The sequence below is a fragment of the Stylophora pistillata genome, chromosome 14 (assembly GCF_964205215.1).
Source record: "Stylophora pistillata chromosome 14, jaStyPist1.2, whole genome shotgun sequence".
NCBI lineage: Eukaryota > Metazoa > Cnidaria > Anthozoa > Scleractinia > Pocilloporidae > Stylophora > Stylophora pistillata.
Genome location: NC_142532.1, coordinates 8,202,379 through 8,225,149, shown reverse-complemented (window position 1 = coordinate 8,225,149; position 22,771 = coordinate 8,202,379). Strand labels below are relative to the sequence as shown.

Here is a 22,771-nt window from a genome sequence, read left to right as displayed (position 1 = left end):
GTAAAGGTGTGTAACATGTGAAACTGCCAGCAGACAGTCAAAAAAGCCTTGCATACACGACTGCAAAGTGCAGGCTCAACTCAGAAGGCTCCTCAAAAGCTATGGAAACTGATGTTTGTGTTGATGTGGTCAAAAAGTAATTACTAATCAGATATGTAATAATAAAAATAAAAAATAAAATAACAATTATAATAATAGTTGTTAACATGTAAATTCACAGTTTTATCGCTGCAAAGAGAGACTTGTGGAATCTGTTCTTATGATATCAGTGTTACAGTAATGACACTTGAACCATAAACAGTGCAAAGTCTTACATTACCTCACACCCTTGCTAATAAGGATTCAAAGTTTGACAAGAGAGCAAACATAAAAATGCACCTTTATTTTATAATATGAGTATGTTGAAAATGTAGAAAAGAGAATACTTTAAGTAATATTTCAAAAATGAGTGCGAGTGTTTCATTGGGGTTTCCAAACATGAGAAAACTGATGAAAGGACCAGGCCGTAGGCGGAGTGCTTTTATTGTTTTCGAGTGTTTGAAAACCCTGATGAAACACGAAGAACGAGTTTTTGAAATTGCTTCTGAATCGTGCATCATTACTTTTTTTGCTATTGTTTTTCAGTAATTATTGGCCTTCGTTGTCAAATAATTTAGCAGTGTCACAAGTCCCTGGGGATCGTCATTGTGGGGTTTGACATTTTATCAAGCTCTAGGGTTTGACATTTCATCAAAGTATAGTGGAAAAGCCTCTGTCCAGTGTTTCATCGGGGTTCCTAAACGAACACATCTGGCCAAATTGGTGTATCCTGATTGGTTTGTAACTTGATGAATTATTAATGACTTTGAGAAGATAATGCCTATGTGTAGTTTAAATGCCCTCACTTTTTATGGCACAAAATTTTATTTTTGTGGTTTTACTCTGCTTAACAGTTGTGGAGAAAAAAATGCAGTTGTATCTGTTCTTGTTGGGACGATGATTCGTCCACCATAAATAAAGTGAGGAAAAATGTTGAGCATGAGGTTGAAAAATGGTCAGATTTAGTCCACGCTAAAAGATCCTTCACTATGCAGCATCAAGACCCAAAACAAAAGCCTGACAGATATGGTGATACAGTATTTCCAGCGATGCTTTGGTTACGCACTAAAGCAGAATAAGGATGATGAAGAAGATTAAGTGTGCAAGCTCAGGTTTGGGTCTCCCTCACCTACAAGTGGTATACCAAAGAGGCAAGGAAGAAGGGGTGAAGCAAGTTCTGATGGAGAGGTTTGACAACAAACCCAGAGTCTCCTCAAACAAGCGGGTGCTGGCGCAAATTATGTCAGTACTTTATAGGTAATGCAAATTAATTAAGATTGTGATTTGTGCAATTAATGTTCTGAAATAGTTTTTGCACGGAAAATGTAGTAGTCAGATGAGGACCAGTGAGACATTGAAGTGTGGTTCTGAAGTATAAAAAGCAAATTTTAAAGTACAGTTTGTAGTTTTTCAGAGTATACTACATTGTACTGTATATATCACTCCTGTTAGAGTGATGGGTGAAGAATTCACATTTTGCTGTGTATAGAAACCAAAAAAAAACATACAAAGAACAGAAATCAACAGTGTTTTCTCTTTAAGTTTCTTTGTGAAGCCTTTATTGCCCCAAAGCAAAAAATATCGAACTCTAGCTCACTGGAATTAACAAAACGCCAGCGCTACAAAATAGTTTGTTCTATAGCTTAAAAACCGATTTTTTTTTCCAAGTATTATTATGAACAGTCTAAGAAAGATCATATTTGAAGGAGAAAAAAAGTTTGATAGTAGAACACGACTTTTTTTGGAAAATAGTTCCGTACTTGGTGTATTTTGGTCAAGGCGAGGACTTCAAGCTAACCGCGAAACTATCCGAAAAAGTGCAAAATTCTCCACAACCAGGCAATAAAAAACAGCTAATATCGAGCAATACTGCTTTAATTTAAAAATGAAATTCTGTGTCTTTCAAGTTACCACAACTAAATTCTGTATGAAGGTGATTCGAATTTTTAATGCACAACCAGTAAATATACCCCATTTTAAGAGCCTGCTGACGCTTAAACAAGTACGGTTTCACCATTTTCTTATTGCATTTTTTTTTTAATGTTTATATCATGAATGTTAATTATACCAAGTTTCAAAAAAAGTTTGATAGTAGAACAATTTCAAGGGAATTACCTTGAGTAGTGAAAATAAGCCAACTGGGGGCTGGTCATTATGTTGGTTGGTAATATTACTTCTACATTACAGTACTAAATTACTACACAAGTAGGGTTTATTACTGTGAGGATTGCTTTCAAACATTTCATGAAACCGCTGTAGACATATATGATTTTAGTAGACATAGATTTGAGTGGACATATATGATTTTTATGCGTTTAAGGAAAAAAACCTTTCACTCTGATGTAAACTATGGACAGAATATGCAATACAGTTTAGAAATCTTCACTTGCATTCATTGCAAGAGGAAGATTTGAATGTTGAACTTGTTTGACAGCTTAGATGTACTTTGTTTACTGCCAGTTCCCAGTGGAAAACAGAGATCCTAGAGTGGAGTTAAAAGATTATCTTGATCGCATCTACAATCTAGATTTCCCCTCCACTATCTACATCTTCTGTAGATATTTGCCCCCTTGGAATATCTCTTCCATCCAAAAGTGCTCAGAATTAAAACCACCATGAATCAAATGTCAATACCAATAAACCTTCATATTGTTTTTCTGTTACAGACAAGAACAGTAAAAAGGCTTATATCGAAACATTTAATGCCTCCATCGTGACAAATGTTTTAGCATAGCACAAAATTTTCGCAAACATATCAAAGTTCATTCAGATGAAAGGACGATGAAAATCAATGCTCGCAACAAGGGCTTTAGCCAAGCAGGAACCCTTCGCAATCATCACAGGATACACACGAGAGAAAAGCCTTCAAAGCGCATGGTTTGTGACAAGCGCTTTAGTCGCGCAGGAAATCTTCGCCGTCACAACAGGGTACATACTGTTAAAAAGTCTTTTAAATGTTAGGTTTGTGACAAGTCCTTTGGCCGAGCTGACGCCCTTCGTTGTCACAACAGGGTACATACTGGAGAAAAGTCTTTTAAGTGCGAGGTCTGTGACAAGGGCTTTAGCCAAGCAGGATACCTTCGAGATCATCAAAAGGTACGTACGGGAGAAAAGCCTTTTAAATGTAAGGTTTGTGACAAGTGCTTTAGCGAAGCAGAATACCTTCGAGAACGTCAAAGGGTACATTAGGGAGAAAAGCCTTTTAAGTGTAGGATTTGTGACAAGAGCTTCAGCCAAGGAGGAAATCTTCGACAACATCACAGGGTACATACTGGAGAAAAGCCTTTTAAGTGCAAGATTTGTGACAAGTGCTTTAGCCGAGGAGGAAGTCTTCGCCGTCACAACAGAGTACATACAGGAGAAAAGCCTTTTAAATGTAAGGTTTGTGACAAGTCCTTTGGCCGAGCTGACAACCTTCTTTGTCACAACAGGGTACACACTGGAGAAAAGCCTTTTAAGTGTAAGGTTTGTGACAAGTGCTTTAGCCGAGCAGGACACCTTCGCCGTCACATCAGGGTACATACTGGAGAAAAGTCTTTTAAGTGTAAGGTTTGTGACAAGTCCTTTTGCCGAGCTGAAGCCCTTCGCCTTCATAAAATAGTACATTTGGGTAAAAAGTTTAGCTGCTGGATTTGTCAGAAGTTATTTCGTACTGAGGACGCCCTGCAAAAGCATTACGATGATCACATGGAAAAAGCAGTTCGTATAATCATTTAGGTTAAGCAGAGAATTCTGGTTTTGAGACAAAGTCTGATGATGTTCTCAATCTAAATAGCTGGACCTGAACTGTTGTGTTTAACTCCTTACAATTACATTTTCAAACGTTAGCTTTACACCTTGGCGAACTTGGCTACTTACAGTATGCTCAATCATTTTTACCTGCTCCTGTGTCAATTACAGTATTCTTTGTTTTACAAGTCTGAATGAAGCTTACTCGAGAAAGCGGAAATTGTAAGCAAATGATTGCGTTGTAATTTTTGGGTTTTTATACTTTTTGAAATAAAGCATCTACAATTAAAACCTTGCTTAAAAGTGCTACTTTGAAATGTCTAAAAAATGTAAGCGTTCTAATGCAAATCCCAGACATAATTATTTTAGTTAAATAATGCAGATCACGTTCCGATGAAAAATTAGCCTGCAATGCATTAACGTTAGAAGCTCTTGGTCGTATATCCAACCAACTATTTTCGATTTAGAGTTAGAGTGGACGGTGGGGGGAAAGGGCAGGGGAATAGCCTGCATAGCAAGCGTTTCTGTGGAGTTTTCTACAGTGAAAAGCCAATTTTCGTAGTTTCGGACGCGCCCAAAATAGGGCGAGGGTGAAAACGAGGAGGAGGAGGGGAGGGGAGGGGAGAGAGGGGGGAAAGGCAGAGAACTGTTACGACTTCGCTGAAGTCCGTCGTGTGGCCGTAAAGGGACTGGTTGTAGTCAAATCCCAAACGTTAAAAACTGACACGTACGCAAGGGTTTCTAATTCAACTTTAGGAAAGTTAGACGTTCATAGTTTAAAACGATTTTAAGGTGGTCAGCGGTGCTTCTACAGGTTATGTATCGACATTTTGTTGAGCGGAAAACAGCGGTTTGAGCTTGTTCTTAAGGACTACGCCTCCTAATAAGGATCTAATTTTGCCAGGCCAATGATTATGCAAGCGAAGTACATCTTACCAAGGGCTGTCTAAATCCACGCAAAAATTTCGAGATAATTAATTAGCTTAAAAATCTGAAAAAAGTGTCAATCAAAATTTCCACGCCGATTCCATTTGAATTTGATCTTTGTTTTTACAAAATCAATCTAACCTGTAAAAATCAGTAAAGTAACAAGCAAATATTATCCTCAGGCCAGTGCAATTTCGGCTTAAAAACGTGAGATCCTGTTATTAGTCATGATCATGTTGTTCATGACACCGGCTTTCTGATCGGACTGTTTAAATTGAAAGAAAAATAAAGTTCATGTCAAATAACAGAGTGAATCATAACGTAGTAACGACACTTGGGGACTTGGGTCAGGGTTTGCAGTTCAAGATTTCTCTCTGAACTAAACTGAAAAATTATTGGGAATTTATACCCATTTACAACAGGGATAAACAACAGGATTTAAAAGACAATTTGAAATTTCTTTCAGCTGTTTTAACGGGAGGAAGTTTCGAAACGTCATTTTGTGCAAATTAAAAGGCCAAAACTCATACAGTAGACAAACTTTAATTACAATTTTTGAGACCTATTAAGGATTATTAAACGTTTCAGAACTGAAAAAAGCGGAAACAGCTGAATTACTTTATCTCAGGTCGGTTAACTCACGAAGGCTGCTGATTTGATATTTATCCTTAGTGGATCGTATGGGCCCCAATCCCCTCAGAACGGGTTATCGAAGAAGAAAAATGGTTAATTGTGTGATATTATCACTTCGTATCATTTTTACTAAGTAGAACTAAAAATTTCTTCAAGGATCTATAGGAATAGTAACTTGCTCAATACCGGAGAACTTTCATCATCAAGGTGGCTATTACAGCTCTTAATCATCATCCTCATCATCATCTCTCTCATCATCTTCTTAACCTATTACAGCTCTTTTCAAGCAAAGAGTACATGTATATCTTACCATCGAAAAATACATTTCCGAGCTTTAAATTACCTCAAAAATTCGCAAGAGAATGTACGTTTGGCTTTGTCAGTTCTGTCAACGTGGGATCGAAAAGCTAATCAGCAAAGCTTGATGTGGTCCCTTCTACATTTGCTTTTCGGAAAAGATGTTTATATTTGTGTTTTAGCATGCGCCGGCAAATAGCAGCACTTAGTTAAATATTCAAACCAAATAGGTTTCCATATGGATATACTCATAAATTGCTCACTCTATTTAATACAACAACCAAGCTAAGTTAATAATCATTCGCCAGAGCAAAAATCACCGCGATGTTTAAAATTATGTCTCAAACATGAATATACTATTGAATGGTAACTATACCTTACAACAGCCAAAGAGCTGTCTCATAACTAACGCTGAAGTCATCGTTCAAACGTTTGCTGACTGCCTCTTATTTGTTGTTTCGCTCGTTGGCGACACGCTTATCGGTATAGTTGTTTAGAAAACAAAACGCACGAGGAAGTCAATCAACTTGTTCATCGTAAACATGGCCACGTCTGATCTACTGTTTCCCATTTTCCGATTCCCTCACAATGTAAGAAAATTGTTTGCGAACTCCTGGTTGATCAGTGGTTCTTTTGGTCAGGCCTTGTGTAAGCTGCTTTTCTTCTTGCCTGCTGTCTTGGGGGCTGTGTCTATTCAAAGTATGGTTCTGATAGCAGTGGATCGTTTTGAAGCAGTGTTATTTCCTCTTCGATCGCTTCTCATCAGTTCAAAGCCCAGCTTTTTTCTTATTTTAGTCTCTTGGATCATTGCAATGGCTGGGATAGCCCCATTTGTTTTGGAGCCTAAACTTTTGAAAGACTTCGCTGGAAAGCAAACCTGTGCAATTGTGAATGAAGCCTTTCGGATATGCATGACGTAAGTTTTCAGTACCCTATTTTATATGGCTCTTATTTTTATTTACCATACTCTATATCATTATGTATCTTAAATTGAAAGAAAAATAAATCCTTGCATATGTTTCTTTTTCAGTGGAAATTATCGTTAAGGACTTAAAAATCTTGTCACAGGTGCCGCCTCAGAACTCAAAGCCAATTAGATTGCAACGTACAATTCAGATTCGTATTTAAATACAGTGGCTCGGAAGTAGGTTTACTGCAATTATTAGGCACAATTAACTTGAATATATCTGTTGTATGAAGTTGCACTTGAAGTATCAATTGATGTTTGATAGATACGGCTAAATGCTAAGCGAACCATAGTTACCAGTTATGCTTTTCATGACATCGGCCTGATGTCTTTAAACAGAGATTTAAAATATACTGAACATGGAATTTTTTTACATCTTTCAAGGCATAAAAAAAATAATTAAAAAAATAATATCAACTTAGATAGCCGTTTTCTACCTAAACTCTCTCGGTATAGTTGAATTCATATGAAATCAACCTTTATCGTTTAATCCCGTTGATAAGACCAGTGAGGCTTATGCTTTGATTGCGATTGAAACTGTTTTCGCGATGTTCGCGCATGGATGAGAGATGATAAGTTGATGCTAAACGACAACAAAACTGAGTTCTTCATCATTGGCACGGAAAGACGGTTATCGAAGGTGTCCGTTGACAAGATCAAGATTGGCCAGGCTGAGGTATCGCCCGTCTCTTCAAGGCGTAATTTGGGCACCTGGTTCGATTCTCATCTGGACATGTCGACTCATGTGACTAAGGCTTGCGCTAGCGCGTTTTATTATCTGTACAATATGCGGCACATTAGGAAGTATCTGTCTCGTGAGTCCACCGAGAGGCTTGTTCACGCGTTTATCACAAGCAGGCTTGATTACGGCAATGGTTTATTGTACGGTGCTCCTGAGTATCAAATTGAGAAACTTCAAAGAGTCATGAATGCTAGTGCTCGATTAGTTTACTGCGCACCTAAGTATTGACACATTACTCCTTTGCTAAGAGAGCTCCACTTGTTACCAGTGCGCTTGCGTGTAGATTTTAAGATGCTCCTTGTGACATTTAAGATACGTCACGGTGTTGCGCCCAGCTATCTTAAGGATCTAGTCTCTGTCTTGCCGGACTCACATTATCAACTACCCCGTAACAATAATGGTATATTGTATGAAAGACCTCAGCTAAGGACGAAGAAGACTATGAGAGATCGCGCGTTTTCAATAGCTGCCCCCATCTTATGGAACAGTCTTCCTCTGCCAATAAGACAGAAAACATCAATAAACTCCTGACAGGTTCTTTTCAAGGTAGAACCAATCAGTTTCGGTGTACATGTGTTAAGAATATAGTAGGATGTGCGTACCATAAGACTGGCTTACTCATCATCCTTTTCATATTAAATAACTCGTCTGAGTGTAGTCAGAATTCGGCTTTTCAGTGCAGAAAACTCCACGGAAACACTTGCTATTTAGGCTAACAAAGGAGAGTTTCCGTCCCACACCCCCTATTTTTCTTTTTGACTGTCGTTCACCACCTTGATACAAATTTTAATTTGTATCAGTGGGGCGAGCGGCATCAGCAAAAGACTGGGGAGATTAATAGCAGTTTTCTTCCCAACCTTCTGCTGCCGTAAGAATAAAAAATGGCAGCTGTAACTTTCACTAAGAGAATACTATGCGATCGCTCGCGCATTCGAGGGCCTCGCTACCAGAGCCCACCGCAGTGTGCTACGATCAATTTTCTTTTAACTGAATTAAAGGAAGGACTGCACGTAGTCAAATGCCAAACGTGTTAGAATCAAAACATAGACGAGGGTTGCTAATTCATCTTACGGAAAGTTTGACTTTCGAAGTTTAAAACGATTTTAGGTGTCAGCGATGCTTCCTTACTTCTGTAAGTTATGTTAAGACAGTTTGTCCCGCGAAAAGCAGCAGTTTGAGCTCGTTCTTTATTTTTTGAAACGTTCTCAAGTTGGAAAACTCATTTGTATATAGTGGTTTAGGGCTCTGAATGAGCCGAGGGATATGGGGCGAAGTTCTACATTCGTCCCAATCCTCTCGCTACTTTGCCCCTCATTACTTTTTCGCAAACAAAACTGCGAGCTACGCAAGCTAAAGAAAGTTAAAATTTCAACCAGTACCTACATTTGTTCTAATTATGTGGTATTCCAGAGCCCCAGTAATCTCAACACTGAAAATGTACCTTACTTAATATCAGAGTCCAGTCAAGAGAACATCAACAGTTGATATTCTTTTGAGTCCAGTCCGTTATCGGTCTTTCCTAAAACGCACCGTGAGGAAACTGGATTCTAACCGCCTCGAAGACCCCAAAGATGCTGTCTTATTAAACAACTGGCAGCGCTCGTAGGAAATATGAAGCAAATTCTGTGTTCTGATTGGTTACCTTAGCGAGGAAGACTGGCCCATCTTGCCCACACGGGATTGCCCGCTCTGTTCCCGCGAAGGAAGAAAACGTGCGACAGAAGGTATTCAAAACAAAGAAAAAAATATAGACTCTCGTGGTTTTATTGTGCTATAAATACTTGGCTTTCTTTCCCAGCTCTCAAAATAAACAAGTCAATCTTGGTTCTCATTAAAACGAAATATTTTTTTCCATATAATAAGATTTTTAATAACCAAGCTTGTGCGGTCAAGATGGTTGGATATTTCTACTTTCAATTTCTCTTCAAAGATAGAGTTTTCAGTGACCTTACAGGATGGTACACTTATGCGATGTCTTCCAGTGAAGACTTGAAGATAGACGCAGTGTCAGTTGTCGGTGTGCCATTTTACATTCCTTTTTTTTGATTTCGCATTATCACTTATTTTATGATCAATTCACCGCTGACCCCAGGATGAAGTAAACGCATAAGAAGGGAACAAAAATTCTCCTTACCGGTTGTGTTAGCCTTGATATTATTCTCCTGGCTGCCGTAATTTGTACGATGTCGTCTGGTTGCGTTATTTTTAGCGCAAATCCGTCTACAATCCGTCTAAATCTGTCAATAGGCGTCTTTATCTTCATGTGACTTCAGAATTTTCTACTCTACTGCGTTTTCTTTGACCAATGTCAGATGTGCTATAAATTCTTGAGTATGCTTCTTTTTCAGTGGAAATTGTCGTCAAGGACTTAAAACATGAAAAAAAATGATATTAAATAGCTGCCTTCTCCTAAAGCCTGCATCACTACGTGATTAAAATTTTATGAGCAAATGTTAAAACTTTTTAAAGCTTTTTGATGTCAACCGAATTTCCATATGAAGCAACTGATGAAGATCTCGTTGTATTTCTATAAGATAAGTGAGGTTTTATATTATTGAATAAAAGATAAGCTTTTCACATCGTTTGTTGGTTACTCGGATACAAAGGGGTAAACCATCCTGACAAATTTATCAAAAATAGAGGGACCGTAAATATCATGAGGTGAGGCTTCAATGACCTGATTTCAGCTATTATAGTCATTTTAAAAATTGTTCATTGAAATAGGTTTTCGACACCATTTTCCACAACGTTAACGCGAAATATAATAAGACAAAATCACTAAGCTATTCCAGAGAAGCATTGGAGTAACAAGGAGAGGTAATCTTGAACAAACTAAGACAATTTTGATACTTTAACTTCTTCAGACAATTTCTAATCATGGAAACGAAAGAGCAACTCTTCTTTTCCATACTTCTATTTCATTAGTTTCTTGTATCTTCAGTCTTTTTCGAGCTGTTGCACAAGTTCTCGCTTATTTCAGTTGCGCCATAAATCCATGCGTCTGCTTCTCTTTGATTTGAGTAGATGATTATCGGATGAGGCTGAAGAACTTTATCAGATGTACAAGTGCTACCCAAGAATTCAGAGAGAATCAATCCGCCCCGTAGCAGTCAGGTTCATATTTAAATACGGTGATTTGAAAACTGGGTCAAAGTTGGCAAACTAAGACACATTTAAAGAATCCATCCCTTGAAGTTGAATCGAAGGATGACTTAATTACGAATGGATTATTGCTCATTCGCATTTGAAATCCCGGCCGGCTTAAGGCTGAGTGAACTCATACTGTCATCCGTTTTGTTTATGGCACTGGCCTTCTGCTCGAACGGTTTTTAATTAAAGTACAAAGGGAAAGAAACTTGTCGAGGACCAAATGAAATTAAAGCAGAAGAGATTGAAACCTACTAAATATATTGTTGTTTTCTATATTATTTAGGCTTTCAGAGAGTTCTTTCCGAATACTCCTAAATACTTTCAGACTACCTACTGTGAAGCTTTTATTCAGAGACAATCAAACTCGCAAAATAGTGTAGGATCAAGGGAAAAATTGAATTTCCTGTCAAGCTTTGTTAAGTCAATTGTTTATCATCATAAAGCAAATAATAAAGAGCTCTTCATATCTCTTCAAGATATGTAAGATAGTATTTTGCAATGTTGACTGAATGAAAAATACCTTACCTCGTTTCTTAGTACTCGCACAAAAGTGATACAGCTCCGAAACTTATTAATTGAAGCAAGAGGGAGATTATAAGGGTGGCCTTTACTTACTCCATAATTATATCCCAGCCTTTTTCAAAGATACTTAGAAGTTGTTAAGAAAATGAGCTTTCGATACCTTCCTTCACCCCGCGAAGGGTAATCAATTTATTTCTCAATAACTGTTCGTACAGATGTTTAGCGCAGAGAAGCCTGGAAGTAGTAATAAGTGTTTTAAAATAACCAAATGCAGGACTCTTCCATTTCTTTCATTTCTGATGACAATTTATGCGCAGTTTTCAAAAGCGTTTTACAAGAACCATTAAGCTCTCCATAGGTCCGCCAATTCATATCCGAGAGAAGACAAAGAGATTCGACCAACATTAATTTTATTTACACTGTAGAAGTTAATTCCTCCCCTTCTGATGCATAAAGCCCGGATGTAAATGAAATGTAGCAGCTTTTTCAATTCTCTTTATAAGACATAATATCTTAAGCCTCGGAAGCTATATATTAAAGAAATCATTTATTATTAGATTGGTTGCTTACAAGTTATCTCATGGGAAGAAAAATAACCTCCTATGCTAGAAGATACATAAAAAAAAAGCTATGTACAGTGCAATCTGTATTAAGCGGTCACCTATGGGGAGTGGCGGGAGGGCCGCTTGGTATAGGTTGATCGGTTAATACATGTTTTACAGTAAGAGAGTATTGTAAAGAACGATATCATACGCCACTTTGCTCTAAAATTGAACACAATGTACAAAAACTCGGAAAAAACTATTAGCATTGATTTCGGAAGATTGATTAAACTTAAAAGCTTGTCGTTAGTTTTACTTGAGTGGTTCCGCTCAAAGTGGCACCGGACAATTCAGGGGGGGGGGGACTATGAACAGCACGCAAATGGTGACTACTACTACTTGATGGGATATGGATGAAAATATCAGTAATTTAGGGGGAAAAATTTCGAGAATTTGACAGCTGATCTCTACCACAATCAGGTAACCGCTTAATACGGTGCGACTTTGAACAAGCTGGACGGTATTTACAAAGTTTAGTAATTATTGTGTACCTCCCAATGCAGCATCTTGCACAAAAAAACTCTTCGAACTGACCATAATTTCAAAGTGGGTGTTCCGAATTATGTCCAAACGCAAGACGGAGGAACTAAACTTGCGGCAGAAACGATTATAAAAGCCAACAGTTTAAGTATACCTGTGTCAATACACTTTTAGCACTTGATTCAAATATCAATTTGACAAGCCATAATGGTGGTCGATTCGTTATTCGCTTTCACTTTCTAATTATCTCTGTTCTTTGGCACTCGTCCGCAAATAGAAATACTCAATGCGACTCAAGATGTTTGAAACGTGGACACACAAACATCACAGGGTCAGTTAAAGTGTTCATGAAGGAAGAGATATCCTAACTAGTGTCTACAAACCAAAAAATGGAATGTAATAAGGATTACCAAAGTTAGCACAGGGAACTGCTAACTCTGAGGGTATCCAGGAATAACTTGAATCTGTCATCTCCTTGACGCTTGCAAGAAAATTCAGGAAAAACTCATTACACCACTGAAGACAAGGTTCAACAACACTTGTATTTATGCTCGGCATCAGAGTAACTTTTTCACGACGCGTACCTTGCACAGAGATAGGAATAACTCTCTGATTCCCTCGTCTCGTTTCTTGTCGACTTCTATTATCATCGCTTTACTCTCACCTGTGGCTGTGGCGGGAAATGCGATAATTTTAGCGGCGTTATAGAGGAAGAATTTTGTAAGCACACCATTTCACATACTGTTGAGCTGATTTGTGTACGGGAATCGTCGCCCAACCTTTCTATTCTGTAACGTTTTTGTTATGTTCAGGGAATTCAGTCGTCTGCGGTGTATGACTCGCCAACACTTATTGAAGCCTTACGTACAATCGGTGCGGGTAACGCGACTTATTTCATTGCTGCCACGGTTTTAATCCTATTAGCGATGTTTAATGAACGATGGTTGATTGTTTCTCGCCGATCATTCTTCAATCGGCGACGAGCCTGCTTTGCAGTTTTCGCTTTGATGTTATCTGCGATTCCCACAGCTGAAATACGCATTCTAGAGAATGTAAATATAGATTATGGACTTGCACTACGATTCATGCTTATTACAGCTGCCGTGTCCTGTTATCTTATCATGACGATCGCGAACTTTAAGGTTTACTGAAGTATTTGTCGACACCAGCGGCAAATCCAAGACAACTTAACACTGCATAGTTTTGGTAGATCGGCGATAAACGTAACGAAATATAAGAAATCTAGATCTGTGACGACGTTGATATACATTCTGTTGACTTTTTCTGTATGTTTCGTTCCATATCTTATAGCGACTTCGATGTATTTTGGTTTTGGCCACAGGACCTTCGAAACATATTCCTCCTTTTGAGTGACGGTAGTGTTGTCATTTTTGTCTTCTTCAATGAACCCAGCTCTTTATTTATAGAGAATGAAGGATATTCGAAATGAAGTAAGACAATATTTTTGCAGGGAGAATCGAAACTCAGGGCTGACACAAAGTAACATTTAACCTGGAGCGAATCAGGCAGGTTTTCTCTAAAATGAAAATGTCGCATTAGAAATTGCGGTGAAAATCATATCAAACTGTTTCCCCACTGCGATGGACATTTGTTTTTGTCGGTTCCAGCCTGGCGCGGCCGCTAACCCAGATGCGCTCCTGAGCAAATTTTCAAAATGGCGGACAAGCCTAAGAGAGAGATAAGAGAACCAAAGCGATTCTGCAACGAATACTCAGCATACACCCCTGTTAAAAAGGTAATTTCACAGAGAAAAGATACAAAATTGTATGATATTGAAGTCACGGAGGTTGACAAACCCAACAAAAGACTGAAAATTCACTACATTGGCTACAGTACACGCTTCGATGAGTGGAGACCCTTCGGGGTTCTGTCCTCGTGTACCGGTTCACAAGAGCCAATACAAAAGACCAAACGATACACAATAGCTAACCGATAACTCCTAAACAAAGAAAGAACAATGGTAATTCCCTTGTGAACCGGTAGACCAGGACAGAACCCCCTTCGGGGACGGTGAAGCATCTGAATATTTTCCTTCGAAATTGTATAGATTAGTAGGCTGCAACAAAAATTTATTGGACGACGTTTAGGGTAAAAACAGCAATCTAACCTGAAAAAAATGTACTTATTCCGACTCTTTCGGAAAATAACTTTACAAATCTTACTTGTTTATCTCGTAAGTAAACGATGGTGAAGCGCTTTCCGAGCTACCCGATTCTTCTCCCACTGCTTTCACGCTTATAAAACAGGAAACGAGCAAAAGGAGGAAGGTGAGGCTGTTTTGACTAGCCATTTGACGAGGTTCAATCTGCTCCTTATTCGACAATTTACATATCAAAACAAAGGAAATTTGTTCCTGTCTTTGATTTTGGCGGTACATTTTCAATTTGCGCTTGCGTAAGAGAGAAATCGCCCAAGACTCCTTGCTCGGTCTTGTTTTGACCACGAACGCCTTCTTAATTTTGACGGACCCGCTCGAGAAAAGGTGAAAATGACGAGGGAAAAACTTTACTTTGTAGTACGAAAATACACAAAATGGAAAGCCATGATATTATAGTTCAATATTTCGGTGGTACATTGTTAACTTTTTATACAGAGAGTCGGCAAGATGATATAACATCCAAAAATCGCACTCGATTTGAGTGGGCCGATGAAGTGGGCGTGGTCATGAAATTCAGTAAGAGACTATTTGTACCCCGTGAGTTTGATATGTTTCGTTTGCCTAAACAGAAAGATCAACGACACTGGTACCAAAATTGAAAAGAAAAGAAATATGAAGCGAGGTTTGTCTAAAATGATAAAATACGCCTACTATAGCCAGCTGTTTTTGAAATGAATAAAGGCTGATAGTTTCGAAAGAAACTGTTTGGGGCTGCGTCGGTGGGGGTAACGAAATAATTTGGATATATCAACAAAGTTGAAATGGTAAATTGGCCACCGTAACGATTACAAAAGCTGACGTTTCGAGCGATAGCCCTTCGTCGGAGCGAAGGGCTAACGCTCCGACGAAGGGCTAACGCTCGAAACGTTAGCTTTTGTAATCGTTACGGTGGCCAATTTACCATTTCAACTTTGTTTTTGAAATGGTTGAATAGTTTTAAGTATCATTACTGTCGCATTGTTCATCATACAACTTGCACAGATCTATGAAATATTTCCCAAATTTAAAAGACTCCAGGTTGGTGTATACTAGCTTCATTGTTTCGTCTTCAAAATGATTTCTTCTTATTGTTTTGTTTGTGCAATTTCGAGCGACCCCATACGAGCAAAAGTTATTGGATGTGTGAATATAGCTTCCCGTATAAGACTATGGCTGTTAACGTTTCGCCGAAATTTTTACTCTGGAAGCAAAAGTGATTAAACAGAGTATCAGGTGAAGTTTTACTGACTCATCAGGTATTTCAGTTTTACAGTTTATATATTACTCAAAGGTAACCTAAGTTTTAAAACTTAGGCATCATATGACTTTGATCATTATCACCTGTTTCAGTGGTGTTGTGAGGTGATTCAACTGCATGGGAACTGCTCAGTGTCATTCAGTTTAACCAAAGATAACTTTGGGGCAATCAGTTTTATGTAAATTATAAACCCTGAGTGAGAAATAAGAGCAGCTGCCTCTGCCGAGAAAGTTAACTTCACAAGCAAAGATCTAAAATTTTGACGCGAAAGCCTCGCTCGTGACAAAATATTTCAAAAGAAGAAAGAGAAAAAAAGGATCTCTATTAATCAATTTTAGAAGTTTTTGCCACATTTAACAATGTATTTAACATTGTATTTTAACAATGGTTGGCCACGTTTTTGGGCGATGTCTAATTTTGATCTTCTTTGCGCTGTTCTATCAACAATTCTTTGATCTGGATAGCAAGTATGTCTGTTGGAACATTTGGGCACTGTTTTGGAAGCCAGATAGAGCATATTGGTTACGGAATATGCTATTTTTCATCTAAATCTACAGTAGATTCACTGAAACAAGACGCAGCTCTATTCTCTCGGGAGCTGATCAGGAATTTGTGGTGTTTAAAACAAAAAAAAGATCAAAGCGACCTATTCAATATTATGCAAATTCTGTTGCAACAACCAGAAAAAATTTACAGCATGGCGATATCGAGGTTAAATCCGGCCCTGAAAATACTGCGACTTCAAATCTACAAAATCGAAAGTTAATATCTGCATCCTTACTAAACGCTCGTTCTCTTCGCATTAAATCCTCGGACATTTACGATTACATTGTGGATAGCAAACTGGACTTATGTGCCATGACCGAAACCTGGCTATACTTAAATGATGACGTAGTCAGAAATGAAGTGTGTCCCACCGATTATAAATTGTTGGATCATCCTCGCACTGGTCCACGAAGAGGAGGTGGTACCGCCCTTTTATACTTTTATCACTATTTCAAGTCAAAAAGCTTGACGGGGGGGGGGGGAGGGGGGAACTAAATTCATTTGAGTTCTCTGAATACTCGGTAAGATCACAATAACACCATCTCCGCGTCATTGTCGTATACAGACCACCGTATTCTGATGATCACAGGATCACAACAGCTTCATTTATTAAGGACTTCGCGGACTATATTGAAACAAAACTACTGTCATACGAAGAGTTGTTACAAGTAGGTGATTTTAATATACACATGGACGTTACTCATAGAAAAACGAGGGATCTCGACCCATCGCAATAAAGAGTACGACGGATTTAGATAATCTTGTGTCTCGCCAGCAATCATCAAGTTAAGAAACCATAAGTCAAGGAGCAGCATTATCAACTAAGGTAAACTTAAGAGCCCATGACTGTAAATATCGAGAATCGCTGGCCAAGCTGAAAAATCGAAAATTCTGATAATTTTCCTGGAAAACCCTTTTAGGGAGATATATTAGAAAAAAATATTTCAAAGTCTGAAAAATCAAATGTTTCCGAGAAAATGGGGAAAAACGAAAACTCGGGTTTTTACCTAATTAATTATGCAAAAAATAGAGTAAAATTGAGCAACTTTAGTGTGCTAGTACTGAAGGAGGATGTTTCGTAAGAAATCGGGGATGTTTTTACTTGAAAGTATAATTCATTTGATTTTTATTTATGGCACTTTTAGGAGCTTTGGTTTAATTTTAAAAATTACAAGATTTTTTAACAAAGTACTCTCAAACACTTGTTGCAAAAAGCGAAAACTCGAGCAACTTCAAGCCTTCTAAACGCGTCTTGGTATGTGAGAAATCATGTCAAAATGCATGCTGGCACAAAGTTTGGTCCTTATACTAAAATAATATGAAATAAAATTTTGGGGTAATTCGGAAAAGTGCCGGCAAAATATAAGAGTTTACGACGCAAAGTGGCCAAGGTCATGAATTTGCATGATACAAATCAGTTCTAGAAATCGTACTTGAGAGCTACGAAGTAAACAAGATAGTCAAAGATGGTTAAAACAATTATTTGATATGGAAATGATATGAAATTATCCAATAAAAAATCCATAGACATTGCTGAAGAGGGCTGTAAATTGATGTGTAGATACGAAATTTTCTGTTAATTTGAATTGCAGAAGACTTTGTTATTGTTGACTCGCTATTTCAACAGCACTACCTACACCTAACTTTTGATAAGGGCCGCTGTATATTTCACCATTTTTGTTGACCAGGTGTTTATTATCGGCATTATTCTTAGTTGAATAGCAACGTTTTCTGCAACTGCGATAATATTTCTTTTGAAATATCTTGCATATCTTGAAAAATGTTGTGCGAGTAAACAAAGTCACGCAACACCGCAAGCGGCTGTGTAGTTGTTCACCTAAGATAACAGCCCAACTATTTTTTATGCGATTTACTCTTATCTTTTTCGGAAAAAGGGCCACATTTCTGTCACAAAAATTGATAAAAAGGACTTATGTCACAGTTAACAATTATTCCACGAGCGCGCGTTGGATATAAGATGATAGATAGCCAACGAGGCGCGTAGCGCCGAGTTGGCTATAATCATCTTCTATCCAACAAGCGCGAGTGGAATAATTGTTTTATTAAAAACGCCCCCAAGGAATTATTACTTTGTAAGAAGAAACCGGATTTTTTAGCTCCCTTTTGATTTTTAGCTGACGCGTACGCCTACCATATTTGTAGATGATGATGATGATGATGATGATGACTTTATTTAAACTCGGATGAAAATGAGGCTTGTTAGGCTTCTAGCAATAGAGATGCTAATATACCGAGAAAAATGTATGAATATAATTTACAGAGTTTAAAAATAATATAAGCCTAAATATAAATGATGATATAAATGATGGTGATATAAAATTACAAATTACTTAGATTTCTTTTCTCATTCCTGAAAGGGCCAAATTCATCCATTAATCTTAGCTTATCAGGTAATGCATTCCAAGCCTTAGCAGCAATGTAAGAAGTTGATTTGAGGCCGAAAGTTGTGGTCTTAGCTACAGGTAAAACAAGTTTGTTTTTGCCCCTAAGATTTTTCTTATTTTCTCTTACTTGAAATAAAGATTGAATATACTGAGGCATATTGTTATAGAGGGCTTTAAAAATAATTAAAAGCATATCTTGTTTCCGTCTACAACTTAATGAGTAACCAATCTTATAACATAGACTATCACATCCGTTGGAAAAGTCATTAAACACGTATCTAAGGGCCCTCTCATGTAATCTCTCTAACCGGTCACTATCTTCTTTGAGACAGCTATTCCAAACAGAACTACAATAAGTAAAGTGAGGCATGATAAATGCCCTATCTATACGTATCTTTGACGAAAACGAAAGAATGTGTTTGAATCGATTAAGTACATCAATTTGTTTACCTACTTTCTTAATTAACCTAGATATATGACTCTTAAAATTTAACTTATTGTCAATTACAACCCCTAAGAGTTCCACATTATCGGTCGCTTTGACTTGGAAACCATCAATATCCAGTTCTACTAGATTGCTTTTTCGCTTGGGCAAAACTAGGAGTTTACATTTGTCCAAGTTTAGGGTCAGACCACAGTCATGAAACCATTTGGAGGTGACTCTTAGGTTCCGGATGAGGGCAGCCTGAACCACGCTTGGAGCTATATCACTTGAAGTTAGTTGGTTGTCATCAGCATAATTCGAGAGTTTGACCTCTGTCACAAAGTAAAATAAGTCACTTAAAAAGATATTAAAGAACAAGGGGCCTAAAACAGACCCCTGGAGAACTCCTCTGTGAATCTTGACAATGTCAGACTTGGTATTGGCCACTTTAACCCGCTGTCTCCGTCCACTGAGATAATCTTTAATTAGGTTAAGACTTTGGGCAGAAAGACCATACGCCTTCAGCTTGTCCATCAACAGGTTGTGAGGGATGAGATCAAAGGCTTTACTTAAATCCAACAACACTGAACCAACAGTCTTTCCTTTGTCCAAGTCTTGCCTCCATGATTCGATAAGATGAAGAAGTACTGCCTCACAGCTATAACCTCTTCGATAGGCTGAGAGAAACGGAGATAAAATTGCTGCAAAGTGCTCCACTAATTGACGATTGAGACATTTTTCAAAGATCTTATCTAAATTAATCAATATAGATACCGGTCTATAGTTACATATGTTCGTAGGGTCATCCTTCTTGAATACAGGAGAGACTTCTGCTAACTTCCAGTCACTCGGGAAACATTCAGATACAATGGAAAAGTTGAATAGGTTAGCAAGAGGTAGAGCTAACTCCTTTGAACAGTCCCGTAAGATTTTCGCAGGAATCCCGTCATGACCAGTGGCCTTATTTGGTTCAAGTTTACCTACAACCTGTTGTACTTCTGCAGGACTGATTAGCTGAAAGTTAAAGCTCTTTATATTAGGACAATTATTTCGTATTGCAGAAATACTTGGATGACTGTCAGAACAATAGGAACTTCCCATCATTGCATAATCAGCACTATCGTTTTGAATTTTAGAAAAATGGTCGTTAAACCTCGTAGCTATGACGTTATTGTCAGTAATAAGTTCATTATCTTCTTTAAGGGTTATGGTATTGTCACCACTGTTCTTTTTGCTGTGAATAAAAGGCTTAATTACAGTCCAAAAAGTCCTAGGATCGCCTTTCGCATCGTCACATTTACTTCTTGTGTATTTGCAAATCAATTTCCGTCTCAACGATGAGGTCTTGTTTCGTTGTTCCTTGTACTTTTGCCAGTCTGCGAGATCTTTTGTTGCATAGTATGTTTGTTTCAATCTGCGTCGACGACGAATAGCACCAAGTAGTTCAGTGGTCATAAAGGGAACATGCTCCCGCTTAATCAGCCTTTTCTTAACAGGAGCATGTTCGTCAAGAAGACCCGTGAACATTTTTCCCCAAGCCCACGCAACATCGTCAACATCATCAAAGACATAGGCGACATGAAAAGGAATTTGACTGACGTCTCTTGAGAAAACATCTTGGTCAAAGTGTTTGAAGCTTCTTTTGTTCTTAATTTCCATGCAAGGTCTTGGACAATGAGATCTCATTACAGCATAAACCAAACTGTGATCACTTATACCTGTATCATAGACTCCAGAAGACAGAAACGATCGCGGTCTAGATGTAAATATAACGTCAATCAGTGAAGTAGAAGTATTAGTGATTCTTGTAGGTTCTTTTATCAGACTGGATAGGCGATAGACTTCCATTAAATCAATAAGAGCACGACCATCCTTGGCGCCTCCGTCAGGATTCAGTAAATCACAATTCAAATCTCCAACAAGAATTGTATTATTAAATCGACCAGCACGAAGTAACATGTTGTTAAGTTGAGATTCCCAGACTGATTTAGATAGATTGGGAGGTCTGTAGGTACCCATTAGTAGAGCTTTAGGACCATTCTTTCTTGTTTGAAAACTTAGAGCAATTGTCTCGATGTTTACACACTCCAGGTGAGAGACTCTGAGAGTAATTAATTCTCTTCTGGTATATATCAAAAGTCCTCCACCATGTCTGTTCCTGTCTTTACGAAACATCCTGAATCCTTTAATATAAAACTGTGAGTCAGGAAAAGCAGCGTCAATTTTCGTTTCAGCAAGAATGATAATGTCAAATAGCCCTTGTAGAATAATAGATTTTACTTCTTGAAATTTAAAGCCAGCGACGCTGTTAATATTTAAGTAGGCAATTCTGATATTTTTGTAATACTGTTTCAATCGCACGGATAGATCGTCATCACATCCCTTGGAGGGAGAGATCCTAGCATCGTTGAGTCCACCATCAATCTCAAAGAAAGAGTCTGAAAAATTTGGCAAGGCACAACCACAACAGATATAATTTGAGGGCATAGATTTTTTGGTAAAACCAACGCATTTGATATGCCACGACTTCTTGCATTCTCTACAACGAACAAAACGATGATTTTTAGCCACTGTTCTTTCACATGCAGGACATTTCGTAGAAGATGATGTTGATTTAGGCCCAGGATGGGTCTCAATATCCCCACAGCAAACCAACAAAAATGAGATTATAACAGGATTAAAGGAAGCATGACAGTTAGACGAGTACGTAATTCTCCTGCGTAGAAATCTAATCCTCTTGATTCTTATAAATGACCAGGAATTAGTACGATGTTTGTAAGTATATGCTGGATTTATACGATGTTTGTAGGTATATGCAGGATCGCGATCGTAATGAAGAATTTCATGGTCGTAAAATGGTGGTTTCTTTCCAGATAACGGGAGTATATCGTCACAGAATACACCGATTTCAAAATAGCGTTCTTTTCTCAAGTTAGAAGCAAAAGGTGCTGATTGTTTTAGAGCCAAGGCCAGCATATGGTCTCCAAGGATAGCCTGTGATAGGATGAAAATTTCCAAGGAGTCAGTGGAACAATAATCTCCAAGTGGAAAGGTGTTGTAAGAAGCAAAACGTGCTGATTGTTTTTGAGCCAAAGCCAACATAGGGTCTCCAGGGACAGTCGGTGATGAAATGCAAATTTCCAAGGAGTCGGTGAAGCAACAATCTCCAAGTGGAAAGGTCAGGTTTTCATGACAAAAAATGAGTGGTCCCAGCATCCAAGATGGCAAAATTTTTCCTCTTGTGTTCACACAATCCTCGAGTTGGTCCGCTTGAAGAATTAGACCATTAAACAGCATGAAAATGGCCAAGACTGCGGATCCGAAAAGCGCGTGTCCGCCCATAATTAATATGCTGGTGCATATTCAATTATGGTATATTGGCACATATACCATAATGGCTAAGCCAATAAAAAGTCTTGAATTGCATTATCCAATGATACAGTTTTTAATAATAACATTTATACCGTGTTGCAGTCTGGGCGATAATTCTCTATGATGTAATCACGGTCTTTTTCTTAAAGATGAACACGTGCGAGGTTTTTCACAGAGCATAAAAAGAAAACGATGTCATTCTGTAGCTTCGCTTCTCTTCTTGGCGGGGGGAAGGGGGGGGGGGCTTGTGGTGCAAGTTCTGGGATTCGTGTAGTGACTAGTGTTAGACACTCTCGGGGAACGCGAAACTGTTCCCCCACGCAAAAGAAGATTAATGACATAAGTTTACTGAACAACTTCAGATTTTATCCTGGTGGAATGATGGTGTGGGAGACATTTGATAAAGGCCCCGGCAAATGCATCTCTTTGGAAGGAGCAAATGGTAAACTTTACGTTATATTCTCTTTCCAGTTTCTAGCTA

At 38.2% G+C, this 22,771-nt stretch overlaps 1 protein-coding gene and 1 long non-coding RNA gene across 2 annotated transcripts in view; one reads left to right on the top strand and one right to left on the bottom strand.

The window, feature by feature from the left end:
- Positions 1–18,797: 18,797 nt before the first annotated feature.
- On the bottom strand, positions 18,798–22,260 carry LOC148716371 (uncharacterized). Its single transcript, XM_088744576.1, has 2 exons — positions 18,945–22,260; positions 18,798–18,841 (listed from the first exon to the last, which is right to left on the bottom strand). Exons 1-2 carry the CDS (start codon positions 22,258–22,260, stop codon positions 18,798–18,800), a joined length of 3,360 nt encoding a protein of 1,119 aa, XP_088600702.1.
- A 122-nt stretch (positions 22,261–22,382) lies between these two features.
- Positions 22,383–22,771, top strand: part of LOC148716370 (uncharacterized) — a 1,868-nt gene continuing 1,479 nt past the window's right edge. Inside the window, exon 1 of the long non-coding RNA XR_015995264.1 lies at positions 22,383–22,732. This is a non-coding gene — a long non-coding RNA (uncharacterized LOC148716370). The remainder of the gene's footprint in view (positions 22,733–22,771) is intronic.

Coding starts and splice junctions, on each gene's coding strand:
- LOC148716371 (XM_088744576.1), bottom strand. CDS start 22,260: ATGGGCGGACACGCGCTTTTCGGATCCGCAGTCTTGGCCATTTTCATG. Junction 18,842..18,944: donor TAGGTTAATTAAGAAAGTAG/GTAAACAAATTG, acceptor TACTTATTGTAG/TTCTGTTTGGAATAGCTGTC.